This window comes from Epinephelus lanceolatus, chromosome 2, assembly GCF_041903045.1.
Source record: "Epinephelus lanceolatus isolate andai-2023 chromosome 2, ASM4190304v1, whole genome shotgun sequence".
Classification (NCBI taxonomy): Eukaryota; Metazoa; Chordata; class Actinopteri; order Perciformes; family Serranidae; genus Epinephelus; species Epinephelus lanceolatus.
This window is the reverse complement of record NC_135735.1, coordinates 42,646,753-42,664,659: the sequence shown is the minus strand read 5'-3', so window position 1 is coordinate 42,664,659 and position 17,907 is coordinate 42,646,753. Positions and strand designations below refer to the sequence as shown.

At 38.8% G+C, this 17,907-nt stretch overlaps 1 protein-coding gene across 2 annotated transcripts; it reads left to right on the top strand.

Moving 5' to 3' along the window:
* The first annotated feature begins 6,723 nt into the window (after positions 1–6,723).
* Positions 6,724–17,786, top strand: LOC144458709 (adhesion G-protein coupled receptor G5-like). Of its 2 annotated transcripts, none has more exons than XM_078161845.1 (14): positions 6,724–6,827; positions 7,129–7,235; positions 7,322–7,397; positions 7,648–7,784; positions 8,552–8,671; positions 10,280–10,399; positions 10,546–10,591; positions 10,689–10,783; positions 12,393–12,511; positions 12,900–13,168; positions 13,266–13,362; positions 13,631–13,760; positions 15,057–15,213; positions 16,205–17,786. In XM_078161845.1, coding segments are annotated over exons 3-14 (1,386 nt in total). In that variant the 5' UTR covers positions 6,724–6,827; positions 7,129–7,235; positions 7,322–7,396; the 3' UTR covers positions 16,300–17,786. The 2 variants fall into 2 exon arrangements, with proteins under 2 accessions (XP_078017971.1, XP_078017969.1); XM_078161843.1 differs by having other exon boundaries at positions 7,643–7,784.
* Positions 17,787–17,907: the final 121 nt, after the last annotated feature.

Here is a 17,907-nt window from a genome sequence, read left to right as displayed (position 1 = left end):
GAAGTGGGGAGGGAGCAGAGAGGCCGGATGCTAGCAGACAGGACCCTCCCCCCCGGGACTCCACCACAGCGACGTGATAGACCATATCACGCACACACACGCGCGTGCACACACAATCCGAATATGGCAGGAAAGAACTGATAAGATATGAGATTATAACCACCATTATGTATAATAAACTAACTGTAAACTCATTATTCATTAACCAACATAAGAGTGTTGTTACTGTGAGTTTCGTGTGGGCACACACACACACACACACACACACACACACACACACACACACAAATACATAGCAGCACACACAATGGTTAAACTTTATGTTTGCACTTGCATCTCATTTGACATGTTTGTGAGCAATGCTGCAACGTTAACTTTCTATACTGTATGTCACTTTGAAATCCTTAGCCTATTCAAAATAAGGTATACTTATTTAGTCAAGAATAAAAGTATGATGGTCAGCACGTGCCCAGGTGAGAGGGAAGCATCCGTCATCACTGCAGATGGGTTAATGGGACAGCAGAGAATGATCTTAGCTCCTCAGGCGGTCCCTGTCATTTGCTCCCTCTCTGAGACTGTGGAGAGACATGTCCATATAATCAGATCCCTATCAAGGGATCCCATCTAAGGCAAAAGGAAGTAGCTACTTGCAGAATGGGTATGTTAAAGGTTACTGTTTGTAGAAGCTCAAACCATGCCTAAAACTGCACTGCATGATCAATATCCAGGTTTGTAATTGTATTTTGTCATTTCTCATTCATTGGGGAGTCACAAAAAAGATTAAAGAGGGTAAGAGAGAGGGTGATAGTATGGTAAAGGTCTAAAAGGCTCACTGATCTCAGTAGCCTGAGGTCAGTACAGGAGAATAGGTGCTATAGTCTTACCAAAAACACATAAAGGTCACTAGTAAAGCCTTCCTAAAGTGCTTCTCAATATCTGAGCCTCGGTGCATGCAGGATATTATAATGCTTCTCAGCTAGTGTTTTAGATGTGGAGGCAAAAGGCAGCAGTAGATCAGCAAAACATTTTGTCATCAGTAAGAGTTTTTCTTTTTTGGAAATCCCCACTGTCTAATGTGTAGCCACTTTTGCTGACAGCTGAAAATGCTACATTTACGGACAAATAAAGAGTATGTTTTATCACCCAGGGTTTTCCATTTAGTCATGAGGATCATCACCTGGTGTATGTGAGTCATTCTGCTTCACTGGTCTCTTTGTATCCAGGTGAGCAGTCAATGGTGGTTTCTCACAGGTAGGATCAAACCCCAGAGGCTAACATCAGTCAACCCCTGCCCACATACCAATGATCTCAACTGTCTTGACATCAACCAACCAAACATGGGGAAATCCCTCCATAGACCCCGTCCTGATACATTTTTAGAGGAACTAGCCTCTGTTTAGTTTTTATGCTGATTTATTATTGTTCTTCAGAAATGTTTTGGCAAATTCCTCTGAGATAGTACATCACAGAATAATTAAATTTTCTCCAATGACTGGAAGTTGTGTACAAATACAGCTCAAGAAATATCATAATATGACCCTTGCCTGGTGCTGCACTATGATTAGAGGTAACTTTTGAACAGTTTTAACTTCTATACAGTTAGATGGATTGACTTGTAATTTGCCAGATAAGTCCAGCTCAATGTGCTCAAAAAAGCCACAGAACCATTAAGGTCCACCAAACTAGAATTTCCAACATTTCGATCTTTTTGAAAAATAAATTTTTGACATCTTCTCCTTAACTGTAGGTCTGATTTGCACCAAATTTTCTGTGGATCATTATTGGATCAAGTTTATCGCCAATGAACTTTAGAGGAGGTGCGCCTTAGCACATAAATAGACCTAACTTCATAACAGCTGAGCCCATGGATGTATTGAGATCAAGACACTTCTGGTTTAGCGCTCCGATTATTTTGAATGGGGATAAAGTAATCAAATCTTGAGGCTCTTCTAGACTCTCAAATGTTATTGAACCAAATGGATTAAATCCCGAGTGCAAGGGCTGCAACATTCACAAAAATGTATCGATTGATTTGCAGACATCTCATTTACAATATATGTCTAAGAGCATCACGTGACGGGCTCTGAAGTTGGAATTCGGCTACTATGAAAACCGGCTTCAAAGCCAGGGGCACTTCCTGAGGGCCTGGTTGGACCAATCATCACAAAACTTGCTGAAAATGTTGGCATTCCAGCTTGATTTGGGCAGAGGAGGCGAATTTCCGTTTCCGACGTCCGTTTACATGTAAGTAAATATGCTGAACCATTGCGATGGATTCAGAGTTTGCAGTGACGCAAATTATGTTCCGCCTCGTTAGTTCACCTCATGGAGCGTTTAACCTGGCAACAACTGCAGCCGGCTCAAATGTGATTGGTCAATATCAGGCGGACTACAAACAGCCTACAACCGGAAACCAGGGCTCTTCCGCTCTTCTTCTGGAGGCAAGATCTCCAGGGTTTGCCTACAGACTCTACATTCACTGAATGCAGAGTCTGTATAGAGAGAGTACTTGCAACATACCCTGAAATGTTAATTTGAATAAACCACTAGGGGGCAGCACAAATGCAAAAACATGGGCATGACAAATTACACTATAAATCAGAAGTTGTTTGCACAATAGTTAGAAAACGCAAGATATGCTGAACAGTGTTGAATCATATGTGTATAATTATTTTGACATCAGGCAATAAGGTGGTGCTGCAATGCAATTTTGATTTATTTTTTAAAACTTCATACCACATCTTCCATGGACCATTATTGGATAAAGCTTATCAAAAGTTATCAAAATCTTTTTGATATCTCATTGTTTTTCGAAGATATTGAACAGTTTCTTCACAAGCAGCATAGCTCAGCTCATAAATAGACCTGCTTCTACAACCATTACTACGAAATTTGCAGGATATGTCCACATAAGTTCCAGAAACATAACCTGAAAGTTTCATTTCCAATGACCAATAGGAGGTGCTACAAATGGAAAAGAAAAAAAAAAAAAAAAAAAAAAGATAGCTGTGGCATAATACAAATCAGATGTGCCCCCAGGGAGTGCACCTTGAAGCCAATTTTTGTAGTGGCCAAACAGTGGAACTACAACTCTTGAGCATGTCACCTGATGCTACCCAAAAATACTTTCCCCCATAGGCTTACTTTGAGAAAGAGACATCTGATCTGATTCACCAAACGGTCTATTTCACTATCGGGATTTAATCCACTCAGACCGATAACATTTTGAAAATCTAAAAGATCTGCAAGATTACATCTTTTTATCCCCATTCAAGTTAGCAGAGTACTAAACCTGAAGTAGCCAGCTCGTCCGGCAGTAGTCTCTAGTGCACTTGCTCTATGGCAACAATGATGCGGAAGCAGCACCAATCACCCAGGTATTTTCATACCAAAGAAATAGAGCTTTTTTGCCTTCACGCACTACTTAGCAACTTTCATAGGAATGAATGGGGTCCTGCCTCCAGCACTGTATCCAGGTCTCTTTTTTCCATCTGTGAAATCAACCCATAAATAACAAATTGTTTTTCCAATTATTACAGAACTTGCAGGATATGTTCCATAACAATGTTGAACCATGTTTGTAGAACTATTTTGAAACTGCTCCTTAGGGGCCACCACCAGCTCCAAACAAGTGTATTGACCCGGCACAAAATCTGGCCATTAATCAATGAGAGTCATCACCAAAGTCGATAGTTTTTTTTTTTGTTTTTTTAAAATCAAACAGAGTTTCTGCAATTAATCAATAGGGGTGAACACTGTTGCCAAAGAAGAGCGTGGCACGGTACAGATTGGGACATAAATAAATGAGCATCTATCAGATGGTCATAAAACCTGTTCATTATCTTTATGCAGTTGTTGTGAACCATCGAAGGTCTTGATCCTTTGCAACTTTCAACTTGAAATAGTTCATGCTGCCTTGAACTTCCAAATCACCACTTGCTGCTATATTTGCATTATTGTAACAGTATTTTATTGTTTTCCTTAGTAAGTAAACACAGACAACATTTGTCTCCCAACAAGAAAACTTTGTCCACAATGACCTCTAAAACAGCAAAATGTGTCACTATTGTCTTCAGGGTTTTTTTTACTTAGACTGTTAAGTTATACAGTAATGCAATACACAACAAACATGTATTTACCATACATACACTTGTAGGATAGCTACAGATACATACAGCCATGCTAGTCAACCCTGTCTTCTGCATTTGGCAACAAGTTCTCATTCACATAACACCTTATGTTTCCCTTATGTCCTCTCTTGTCCCCTTACTTCACCTGGCACTGTGAGGAAAGTCGCCATAAAGGTCACACAGAAATGAAATGAGGCAGTCAAGTGTTGTACTGTCCAATTTCAAGTTATAATGTATGTATGTCATGTTGTACAATGTAGCAAATTGCAGTCTGGTTTACAGTAGTGATGTGTTAAAGTAGGTTTTAAAATTGTATATAAATTGACTGTAAATACATACAGCTTGTCTGAGTTTGAGTAAGAAAACAATTCATGACACTTTGAAAGATGTCGTCAGTGAACGCGCTTTGTCAAAGCAATGAAAAGTTAATCACTGTTGTGCTGAATGTGTGGAGAGTTTTGAAAATCAAGATCTGGCTGTTGAGAAATGTGTGTAAACAATTGAAATGTATTGTATGTTCTTCTTTGTTTTGTTTTGCTCAGTCAGCTCTGTTCTATTCTGATTAAGTCTTGTCTTGTCTGATTTGTTGGCTCTTTGCCGAACGGGCCACCTGGTGGAAAGGCCACCTGCGTGCCCAGCCAGTTAACTTGTTGATGGATCAAGCATAATGCGTAATACACACACACACACGTACACAGCAGAGAGAGAGAGCAATGGAATGCATGCTCAGCATCACAAGCTACAGGTGGGTCCATAAACACATAAGAGTTAGAATTAGTCAGGTGGCCTCAGGTTCTTCTGATGACAATACCAGCTCCAAACACAAAACATCAAACACCATCACCACCATCACTTCCTCCACAAGTCAAATGGGCCTGACAGATATTAAGCGTGTTCAAGATTACGTAAGTGAATTCATAAATATGTATGAAATAAATAATCACATGAATAAAAAAATGTGGAAAAAATGTAAGTGAATTAATAATTTGTGAAATGATTTAAGATTTTATTAAATCTCAGCTTATAATGTTATTTTATCTTCCTTTTATCAAGGGTTTTATAGGACTTTTTTCCATTATAATGTCACTTAATTTAACAATGTCATTTTTTATAATGATGAAAAGTGACATTATGGCCCCCAGGGGTAGAGGGCAGTGACAACACCACTGTCATGAAAAGTCATATCATCATAAAACAACATGAAACATGTTAACAGGAAAAATGTCACAATAAAAATAAATATGATCTGCAAGGAAATTTGGTAATTATAGGTATGAATTGTGAAATATTTTGTAATAATTGCTTGAGATTTAATAATTTCTTCAATTATTCCAGAAATTGTTGGCTCATTTATGAATTTTACACACTTTATTCCTGTGATTATTTTTCTCATAATGTCTGTTGTATTTATTTAATATTGAACAGTTTTGGTTTTATAGACAGCAGACATGGGCATTTTGTCTATTCTTAATAGTGTTGGGGGGGGGGGGGGGTATGACTTAATGAACATGCTTATGGGTTTGTTAAGATTTTTTTTTTTCTGCTCCATTACATATAAATGTCACAATAGCCAGAAAATATGGGAGTAAGATGTGCATGGCTTGCAATAAAGATCCAGGTTTTCATGTGGAATGCATATGTGATGGAGAGCAGTGGGGTCTTCATTGGGGGAAAAGTGGAACTGATTACCCAGGGCCCCAGTGGGAGGGGAGCCCCTGAAATTCTAGAAGTTTAGTATTATTTGCTTATTTTTTATTTCTAAATAATTAATGCCATTACTAAATTAAAAGTGGCTGACTTAATCGGTTGAAAGACTGAGCGTTGGACAGTGGAAAATGGCAAAATGGCTTAATCAACCCCTGCACTAGGATTCGTCTTGAAACGCAGCTAGAACTGAGTAAGCGACTGCTTATGCTGCTGGAGCACCAGCTGACAATGTCATGTCTTTCCAAGAAAGAAAGGAAGCCAACTTTGTCAGAAAAAAATTCAAAAGGTGCGTGAGAGAGACATGGATCAAGAGAGGAAGGGCGAGGACCCACAGAGACTGCTTATGTATTAGGCCCAGAATTTGGTGCTACACCCCTGCAGGAGAGTCACAATTCAAATGTTTGCCTGTTACCAAAAATACATTTTTGCAATTACTGAATTCTCCAGGCTTTGATTTAGCATTTCATTCTTGTCATACAAGAGGACAAAATACAACATCATCAAATAAAAGGACTTGATGCCTTCATTCAACTCACAACACCTTGGTTTGTTTGATTTTTTTTGTGTGCTCCTGCCCTCTGTTGGTTGAAGTAGTGACATGCAGCCATTAACCAAGTGCAGTGCAGTATATTGACCAATGACTGCAATGAAGTTCAGGATAAACAAACTTCTAAACAAAACCTTTAGGGCTTACAGTATATAATGTATTTGCAATGCATCCAGTGTTGAGTATAATGTTCTTTAGTTTGTGAGCCCATATTAGGTGACAACAAAGGTGATACAAAAGGTATTTTTAGCTTTTTGTCAGTTACTTCCTCCTTACTTTCTTCCTTTTGTTTCAGAATGTCATTTACATGTTGTTGGGTTTTTTTTTTTCACTTCTCATGAAGCGCTTTAATTTCAGCTGGTTTCCTCACTTGCTTCTGTCCTGTTGTCACATCAGCTATACTCGGTATCTTCTTCAGACAGGGGAACCAGCAACCTGAAAAGGTAGACAATGTTTTGATTCTCTTTAGGTCAGAACTATATAACTTAGCTATCTACATTGATGCTGATATTAGGCCTATGGAATATCTGTTGGTTATTGGTTAAGTGTATGGAAATTACTGCTTTTGTAGTCTCAGCTGAGATCAACAAATGTGGTCAGGGGATTGTGTTTGTATTTCCCCCCATGTCTGTGTTTTGTAGATGACCTCAGAGGGGTCACATTTAATGACTATTTCTTTGCTATACATTTGTCTGTAAAGCACAAACAGGTTTTTGTTCTAAATGAATCCTGTTCCCTTAACAGGATGGAGCTGTGGCTCCTCTGTTGGCTGGTCCTGTCTTTGGTGTCTCATAACATCACCTTTCAAAAGGGTTCAGGTCGTTGTAAAATGTTCAACGGAAGGAAACCTAGTTAGTTGCCACAAATATGTTTTCTTAAAAATATATACTATTTTTGTATTTCTTGAATATCAATCAATCATTCATTTATTCTACAGAGCCTCCAGACGGCAAAAAGTGTATGGAAGACGTGAACAACCTTTTGGGAAACGGAAAACACTGTGACTCTATTGAGTAAACATTTTAATTCTCTACTATTTGTTGGGATTTTTATGTTTTTGTGAGCATCCATGTTTGAGTAATAAAAAAAAAGTATTTCACCAGATATGTACATGGGAGTAAAAACCAGGGCAGAGGGTTGAAATCACATGTAAGGTTAAGGCATTCAGTGGTCCAGAATTAATGGCATGTTTTAAGGAAAACAATTTTAAATTGGAATGATGTGAATATGTTTGTACTTTGTTGTCCTCTTCCACAAGAGCAGTGAAGGCCCTAGAGGAGTTTCTAGAGAAAACAGAGATGAATGAGACTAAAGCCATGTCTGTCGGCCGTTTGGTGGCTGTTCTGCACAAACAAAAAGGCCCCTTCAGAGGTCTTAAACTTTATGCTAATGATGATGCGGTAAGTACGCTAGTAGCATGGCCCTATATGGCAATGTTAGCAATTAGTTAGTGAACGTTCTGATCCCTTGTCCATGTTCCTAAGAATGAATTTTATTCACACTGGTGATCCCCTGACTTTTTCTCTATAGCTCCACCACCACCAACACCATTACTGCTAATTAGAAAATGTTAGGTTTGCATGCTCACATGCAAATCTAAGATGGTGAGCATAGTAAACATTATACCTTCTTTGCATGCTAACATTGACTTGTGAGCATGTTTGCATGTCAACATTAGCATTTAGCTCAGTGCAGCACTGTGCCTAAGTATAGTCTCAATGAGCTGCAAGCATTGTGGGTCTTTTTTAACATACTTGCTTTGCAACATTTGCATCTTTTTTTAAATGTTTGCAACTGGTAATAGAGTTACCCATCTAAAATGATGACATTCAATCATGCATTTTGCTTTTTAAATGATAATTATTAGATCAGCCAAAGGAAAAATGATCTTCTCTGCATCCACAGGGATGTCGGAAGTCAGTGTCAGCTGCACAACATTCACCCAGATTGGTAGTGAATATGCTTTCACCAAAAATACTTAAGCAGGCTGAATGTTATCCCTCCACATGCCTTCTGACTGAGCATTTACACTGTGTTGAGTCAGCAGCATTGTTTGCAAATTCATATGTGTTCTCTGATGGTGGTCAGATACAAACATAGCTGTGAGAGCAGCATTGTTCTGTTGTTCTGATGTTTTTCTGTTTTTGGCTCTGTGGCTCTGATATAGGCAAAGTCAGACGAGGCTGTCACCAACAGCAAAGTGAGCGTTCGACTGCCGAGAGAGTTGGATATTGGATCAGACAACATGGTTGTGTTCTGCATGCTTACCTGGCCAGAAGCAAATGGGGTCAGAGACTACACACTATTATGTAAAATTTTGCGTAAAAGAATCTGAAGAACTGTAGTCCAAAAGACTATATGTGCATTTTACATTGTACGCAAGGGACCCAAATCATCTGGAGCACTTTGCACACCATAACTACTCCTTACATTGACATGCAGTTTTGCAGCATGTTCATTGTTTTCATGATCATATTATTACGATTTAGATAACGGGGTTCAGATGGGATTCATTTGGAAATGGTCTGATCTCTTGTGTTACATACCACACACTGTATCCTCAATCAAGCCAGTTAGGAAAACAGTATCCAAATATTATATTGACTGTAATATAATAGTCAAAATCTTTTTATATAAAACTCGGGTTGTAAAAAAAAATCAATCTATTTTTATAACAACAATATGTATATATTTTGCATAAGTGGTGCCCATTTTCAAATCATATTTTGGAATTATTTATTGCATTCTAGGCAGCCATTGATTCTATGCTAATATCAATGAACCGGGGCTGGGACAGGTGTGAAACCAGAGTCACTCTTTACTGTGGTGTCTGTTTGTGTTTTTGCAAATGAACCAAGTAGTTGCAGTGTTTCACATTACCCTTTTAACTTTAAATGCATGCACTGTTTCTTTTTTTCTTTTCTTTTTTTTGTGGCTAAAGAAAAAATTCAGCCCTATAGCACCTTAATAAATTATTTTATTATCAGTATTAGCTTCTCTCTACTGGCTGCATTGGTTTATAGGAAGTGGACTAGGTGTGCCTCATTTACAAGTGAACAAGGCTTGGGCTGAGTTTATAAAAAGAGGAACACTGTCGAAGGTTGCAAATCTGACGTCATAGCTTGCATGTGCTCATTTTTCCAAGCTAAATTACTCAATATATTTAGCTCATATAAATGACCACATAGTTTCTGCTTCAGCTGACCACCGGCTACTCATTTTAACCACAGGAGGGCAAACCATGTCAAGTTTAGTTTCTATAAACAGACTCTACATATCGCTGTCTGCCGGAAGTCAGGTGGCGAATAGGCCTACAGCCGATGGGTTCCAAGAATGTGTCAAGTTAAGTGAGCTGAACAGGGCACAGATTCATTCATTTGATAATATAACTAGCACTGTTTCATTTCATTGATTTAATTTTTTATAAGAATAGTACTAACCAAGTAAAGCCACTAAAAACAATTACATTGCATTTGTGGGAGTGTTCACATTTCGATACTAAGCATAGTGGTTTGACACATAAACTGTGTGTTAATTTCATGTCTTGTACAGTTGTTCAACAATCACCCTGACAGGAATCATTCATAAAAGAGGAAGAGATCTCAATTTCTGACTAAATACAATATCGTTAATGGTGCAGCAAAGCATGCAAGGGTAACAAATAGCTGTCACTTTTCGCTTCAGTCTGCAGTAACATGCAAAACATTATGAGTTTCAGTAAGCTTTTATGAAGGATACACCGATACAGAAAGACTGATAATATCAAGCACAGGATGATAGGGTGGATATTTTCTATTAACCACAGTGGTAACTTCAGGAAAGTGATGACATTTGTCATAATACTTGTCTTGCATAATCTGCCAAAGTAACTGTCTGACTGTACGTTGTCCTGTAGATCATATGGGGAAACAAAGATGTATTATATGAGAGCAGACTGGTTGGCCTGAGTGTGGGGGGCAAGAAAATTTCCGGACTACGGGAGTATGTCAACATCACATGGAATCTTACTGTAAATGTAAATACAAGCTCATTTCTCCAATCATTTACTGTAATCTTAACTTCTGTGACTTTTTAGATTTGTATGTTTTGCCAAACAAAAGTCATAATTAATACATACAATATAAAATACAAACGTAAAGCTGGTATATTGTTGTGTCACAGGAGACCCAAGAACCCAGGTGTGTCTTCTTTAACTTTTCAACCAAGGGTGAGTAACCAGACATCACATCCATCATGAATAACTTTTATCTTACAATAGAGTTTATGAAATTGGGATCTGTCTGTCTCTTTGTTTGACTTGCCAGAATACAGCAGCGAGGGCTGTGAAACAGTGTGGGAACGTGGTCAGAGTGACGTCACCTGCTCCTGTAATCACCTCACATACTTTGGTGTGCTCATGGTAGGCTCAGCCCTCCTCGTACATAGTAGAATTGCATAGAGACAAAAGAGACATTGTGTACAGGATGTAAGTAAATCGTGAACATGACGTAACGTGACATAAGCAAGTTAAGTTCAAATAAGTCAACACTGACTTTTGGTTTTTACACGGGACACAAACAGCAGTCTCCTGGGTGAAAGTCCTGTGTTTGTCAACCCACCCACCACCCCAACTGTCTTCTGTACAAGGACTTTCTTGCAATTTATACTACCTATGGGGTCATAACCAGGGATGTAAAAAGAGAACTGGATACAGTGTTGCAGGGCCCCTATTTATTTAAAGTTGCTCAATGCGCATGAAACCAAAAAAGTTTGATTTCCGGGTATAAAATCACCTGCATCTGCTGCATCCATGGGACCCACAGAGCACTAGTGTTTCCTTTGACCCAGTCTTCCAGGTACTTGGTCTCAGGCTCTTTCACATAAATGACAGAAAGAAAGTAACTTTGGATTTGGCTATTAGTGAATTTTACAACTTTTAGGACATAATGATTTAAATAGGGACAATTCAAGTGTTTGCACTGGGAAGTTTACATGCCTCAAATAAAGAAAAAAGATCCACTAATTCACAGACATCTTTTTCACAATGTAAGTCTATGAGAAAAATACTTTTAGGCCCAATGGCATTGTGTGTTGTATTCTACAGTTTGGCCACTATGTCAAATTGACTTCAGAGCCTGGCATTATTCCTGGGAGCTTGGTCATAACAATCAATAACTCACTGTGTGACGTTGTTGAACCAGGGAATTCATGTCTCAACCACAACACGAGAGAGGATCCTAACTGACTTTCCATTGGCATTGTTTCTGTTCTTCCGGTACCTAATTTGAATACATGACATGACAAAACATCTTCCATGAGGCCTATTAAATTGCTACTCCATCTACTAGCCAGAAGCGACAACAGTCCACTGATTTACCAAAAAGATATATTGAAAAAATGTAGATAGACAATATAAACGTATAGAGTGTAGATATAGTGAATAACCTTTTAGCATGACCTCCGCACCTTCAGCCCTTTAACTTATCTTAACACGTATCTTAAATGTCTGCAGTGTGTTGCCTTTGACTGTCAAACATTTCCCTCAAAGGTTCATTGTCATGAATTTTTATATGCTGCATTGCTGTGTGATATCATGCTTTGCTGCTTACTGTATTGTCATGCATAATTCTACCACTAAATCTTTATATATATGTATAATTCTACACATTATGACTTTTAGTTAAGATATGTAAGTATTAGCAGCAAGATATCATGGTATATTGAAGTATCACTTATAGAAGTAATCAAGAGTCATAATGCACAATGTAATTATATATAATTTTAGATTATTAGTAATGACGCATAACGGTTGCATACTGCTAAATGAACATATGGAATTGAATACAAAACCTGGTGAGAATGGAGCCTATTTAAACCGCATTATGCGTTTCGGCAGTTTAATTTGTAACTCTGCGTCATTATTTATTAGCTTTTCTCAAGCAAATCCTTATCAGCTCTATCAGATAAATGTAATAACATAAAAAGACAAAATTCCCCTGTAAAACATAATCTTTGTACTCTCTCCTCAGGTGTCTCCTTCCTCCTTGTCAGATGTAGACCTGGAGGTTCTGTCATACATCACTCTGATTGGCTGTAGTCTTTCTCTTTTTACCCTGGTCATCACTGTTCTGCTCTTCATCACAAATAGGTAATTTATTCTCCCCAGGTGAATGACGGTACTTCATCCCTGCTTACCTTCAGTCTAAGCTCTCATATTTTCAGGCACAGCAGCAACCCTCTGTCCCCGCCCCATCACTTATTTACTTTAGCACTTTCTTAACGGCTTTGTCCACATTTTCCTGATTAATTACTTTCCTTCTTCCATGACTTTAATGCCATGTGCTCTACCTCCTTCTCTATCACATTTTGTCATTCCTTCTTGCAGTAAATGCCATCCTTCCTTCCTTATTTTTGGATGCAACATCCTTCCTTTCTTCCCCAACTTTATATGACTTAATTTCAGTGCTACTGGTAAGATGGTGAAATCTTCACATAACTGAACACTTACCACACATCAACTCTCCTCTATCTGACAGAAAAGCCAGAGCAGATGTCTCCATGAAAGTCCACATCAACCTTGTCATTGCCCTGATCCTCCTCAACCTGCACTTCCTCCCAAGCCAGGCGGTGGCAGCACTGTCCTCCACTGGGCTTTGCCTTTACATGGCCCTCTCTCTTCATTACTCCCTGCTGGCCACTTTCAGTTGGATGGCCCTGGAGGGTTTCCACCTCTACCTCCTCTTGGTCAGAGTCTTCAACATCTATGTCAGGAGATACTTGCTCAAACTCAGTGCGGTGGGATGGGGTGAGTGCAGTTGCCAAGGCTAGGGACCTATAAATTGCCAGCATCAGTCAACAAACTCTTGAGTGATTAAACTCCTTGCTTAATCCTTGTGTTTCAGGTATCCCTGCAATCGTAGTGGCCCTAGTGGTCATCATTGACAGAAGCGCATATGGACGTGTCCCTCTTGACTTCGATAACCCCAACAGCACTAAAATGTAAGGGAGAGGCAGGAACAAATTTGCAAGCGAGTACAATCTAGACTAACTGAGACTTACTGTTTTGCATGTGCATCATATTTTCTGTGTATTTGAATGCATTTGGAAATTCACAGTAACAACCGTTATTATAAACGACAGTTCCAGGAATACTTCACAGCTGAATCTTTAGTCGCCTGAATTTACATTTTTTAATACAGAATTCATATTTGATTTTCCAGTATATTTGATTTAATCCCTAATCTATACTCTCTCTTTCTATGTGTAGATGCTATATAGGTGATACTACAGTGAAGACAGTGACTACAGTTGGAGTATTTGGCTTGGTGTTCCTCTTTGATGTGATCATGTTAGGGGTGACATTCAGACACGTTGTGAGTCTCCACCGAATCAAAGAGGTTCGAGTCATAACTATTATTCCCCTGTGCTACAATCCTCATCCTCTGTCAAAATTTAACATTGTAAAAGCTATTAAAAACAATTCACTGCACCACTCTGACGCACTATGCCACATGGACCGGCTGTGCCAGGATCCTCATTGTAAAATTACATATTTGCAACCTTTTTGTCAAGACTGACCCCTCAGTATGAACCAGTGGGCTTGAGGCTAAGTGCCACAAACACAGCAGGGAAGATGAAAATATGATCGACACGTTGTTTATTTTGGTCTATGTATGGGATTTGTGGGCAATTTAGAATGTCTTGTTAGAATGTCATTTAGTCTATGTTTGCTATTGCGATAACCTTCCATTAGTGTCTGGTAATTTTGTTAACAGTTCACCCCAGAATCAAGAACACATATTTGTCCTCTTACCCATAGTGCTATTTATCAATATAGATTGTTTGTTGTTGCTGAACATTGGAGATTTCTGCCTTCTTTCCACTATAATGGAATTAGATGGCACTTGGCCCATGGTAGCATCAAAAAAAAAAAAAGTATACATTTGAAAAACTCAACAGCAATGTCTCTTTTCAGAAATCATAATCTAATTTACTCAAGATAATCAGCACACCTTATTGTGAGCAGTTTCATATGGGAACTATTTTCTTTCCACAAAACTATGCTCGCCAACTGTATCACTGTGCAGAAGGAAGCGTGCATCTACTTATTTACAAGATGCTTATGCGTGATACAGAATGAGATGTATACATTAATGGTATCCTCAGCTGAGCTGTGATGTTTGCTAGCTCAAGTGAGCTAGAAGTATCAAACTAAGATCCGCACTTCCCTCTGCACAGTGATACACCTGATGAGTGTAGTTTGTCAGAAAGAAAATAGTTCCGACAAGGTCTGTGGGTTATCTTGAGTAAGCAGGTCATTATTTCTGAAAAGATGCATTGCTGTTGAGTGTCATCTAGTTTGCTACAGGTAACAGGAAAAAAAAATCAATCCTGGGTTGAACTGACCCTTTAATACTCATTCTCACCATAGTTGTCTCCCTTACACACACAGTCTGTATACAGTAAGTGAACAGCTGTATCTCAAAATGATGATGACATAATAAGACTCCTGAGAGAAAAATTTTAAAATGAAGAAAATAAATCTACTTCCACTCAGGACGAGTTTTCTAGACTCACCACTGTCCTCAAAAGCACATTTGATGTTCAGTGTTAAGACCAAATACACTTCATTGTCTCTAACCAGTAGTTTCTGAGTGTCTTTAACTTGCTCATGTGTCATTTTTGCAAGTCAGTTTGGGAAGAGTGACCCTGGTAGAGCCAAGAGAGACATCTGTACCCTGCTGGGAGTCACTACACTGCTTGGCATTACCTGGGGCCTGGTCTTCTTCTCATTTGGCTACCTGACCACTCCTGGCCTCTATCTCTTCTGCATCCTGAACTCACTGCAAGGTCTGCATAACCTGCCTTCACATGATCAGCTCTTACATGTGGTGATGTCAGCCAAGCGTTGTTGGCTGATATTTCATTGACAGTATTCAAAGTCAATCCTCTTTGTTTCACGCTTGATTAGTAGATTTAGGATGGGGCACAATAATGTGTAACTTCCATAACTACAGAAAGCTAAAAATAGCATTTTTTTTACATTGATTCACATGTTTATGCCAAATATAACTTTGTTTAGAGCAAGGAAGCTATCAAGGAAAGGTCATACGTCAGTTGAGGATTATGAGATATTGAGGGACTCTGTTTGTCTAAATATGCGCATTCATTTTCCTTGTTAATGGTCTCCAAACAGATCATGGCTCTGTCAGCTGCACCTCAGCCTCTGCTGGACAGAGCCATGATCTGTTTGGAGACCATTGATAAGGAAAACAAATGCGCATAATCAGATAAAATCAGTAAGCGTCATGTAATGTGTGTTTTTTAATCTGGTCGAAGGGTTTTTCAGTGAAAGTTGATGGGTTATAGTGTGATTTGCAGGGCCCACCAATAGAACTAACACCAAAGACTCGCTCCTCAAACACTGCCACTGACGTATGACCTTTCCTTCATGAAAATTTCCTTGGTTAAGAGCAGGAACTGTAATGTTTTGTCCATGCAGAACCATAAAGGCCAACTTGGGACTCTCTCACTGTGAATGATTAATTGAAACACAAATTTGTACAGTAGCATGAATAGCTTCACAATACATGGTGAAAGTTTCTGGATTTTTACCCATGACACAAGTTCAGGAGTTTTGCAAACTGAGAATTCCTCAAATGTCAAGAATTGGTGTATGTTATGATAATATTTTTACGGGTATCAGCCTGACTATTTGTATACCGACAAACAGTGACATGGCACGGTTGTTTATCAGTCAGCTATTTGCATGATTTGCATGATCCTGTCCTCCTGTACTCTCCCTAACACTGTCCCTGTCTCTTTTCCTCCTTTCACTTAGGTTTATTCATCTTCCTGTGGTTTGTGATGTCTTTGAGAAAGACTGAGAACCCATCGGCTAAGACGAGTAGTGAAACACGCAGCACCAACAGCTAAGGCTAAAGCCATCACACCAAGACATTTTTATTGTGTGTGTGTGTGTGTGTGTGTGTTTAGACGTATTCATACTGTCAAGTTTGCTAATATTATTTCTTTTTTAGATGTCTTGTACAACAATGTAGCAGAGAAGCAAACATGCTAGTTATGGTGAACTCAGCTGTAGGTGACTCTAATATTTAATACAAAGATTCATAAATTTAGTGTGATTTTTGTTTGTTTTGTCGTGTACCCTGTAGCTCTGTGTTGAAGTGTTTATCCATCCTCTATACCCAGCAGCTCTTCTGCTTCATTTTGTGTACAACTGTGTGAACATGAAAAGAGCATGCATGCTACTTTGAATCATGGACTGCCTTGGTGTGACTGTCACACCCTGAGATTTCTTTTTCTTTTTACAAAGAACATCCAGAAGGGAAGTTAAGAGGATATCATTAATTTCCTCTTTGAGCCCTCACCAAAATCATTTTGCTACTGAACTCTGTATCCACTAAACTAAAGTGTCTGGTGCAAGTGTGACCCGTAACTGTGTAGATCATTGCAACATAGTTGAACACCATCCATCACTATCCCCGAAACACACTCCAGTGTAGCACAGAGTAGATGATTAAGCATTTTACCTTTTCCATTTTGGGGCAGCTTGATGTGGGTCGTACCCATCTCACTCCTATTAGCGAAAGTTTCAGGAGAGAATGTTGCAGTAAGGAGATCCCTTGATAACCCATTAAAGAAGAGAGAGAGAATCCATCAAGCAATGGCAACGAGTTGCCCAGATGTGACAGGGAGAGCTACTGTAATTGGTGCAGATTGATTTTATGCCTCAAGCCCAGTCGCCAGAAGAGAGTGTTGGCATTGTACATTTGTGCAAACCATGCTACATTTGTACATTTCATACGCATAATATCAAAGTTTCTAAGATGATGTAGTTGACTACATACGAGCGGATTTTGTCATCCGGAGATGGTGGATTGTGTGACACCATCTGCCATCCCACACCACTGAAGACTATTGTTCAAGACCTACAAAGAAAAAATTTGATTGTTTTTAGCTGAGCTACTAAAATTGTGCCACCAAAAACAAGTAATAAAAGCCAAAACAGGATCTTTTCCTAATGATAACCAAGTGTTTTTTTGTGCCTAAACATAGCCACACATTAACCACAGCATTTTTGAAATATAAAGAAATTTACAAATGTTACATATCCATGCTTTGCAGAAACGTACATATGCTAATATCCATTTTGGTGACTGGGTTGAAGGCTCATATCCACTTTTCTGCAGTATGTCATGACAGGATCTGGGTCGGATCTGACACTGATTGAGTGCAAGACTTTCTGAGAGTGTAGATTTTGAGGTGTACCCTTGCAGAGAATCGTCTATTTCATATTGTATATTTTATCTGAAGTACTGTTTTGTGAACATTTTCATCATAAATACATATATATATATATATATATATACAGTATATATATTAAACTTTTTTCACATGTTCATATGTGTCTGCATATGTTACTTTAATGCCGTGCATTCATTTTCACTGAAAGCTGTGTACACCAGTACACCTGGAAACTTTACAGCCCTCAGTGGTTTTCCAAACCATAAGGTTATTGTA

Excerpts from the sequence above, each read along its gene's own strand:
- LOC144458709 (XM_078161843.1), top strand. The coding sequence starts at position 7,130 with ATGGAGCTGTGGCTCCTCTGTTGGCTGGTCCTGTCTTTGGTGTCTCAT. Across the intron at positions 7,785-8,551 it reads TTTATGCTAATGATGATGCG|GCAAAGTCAGACGAGGCTGT; the intron begins GTAAGTACGCTA and ends GCTCTGATATAG. Across the intron at positions 13,761-15,056 it reads GTCTCCACCGAATCAAAGAG|TTTGGGAAGAGTGACCCTGG; the intron begins GTTCGAGTCATA and ends TTTGCAAGTCAG.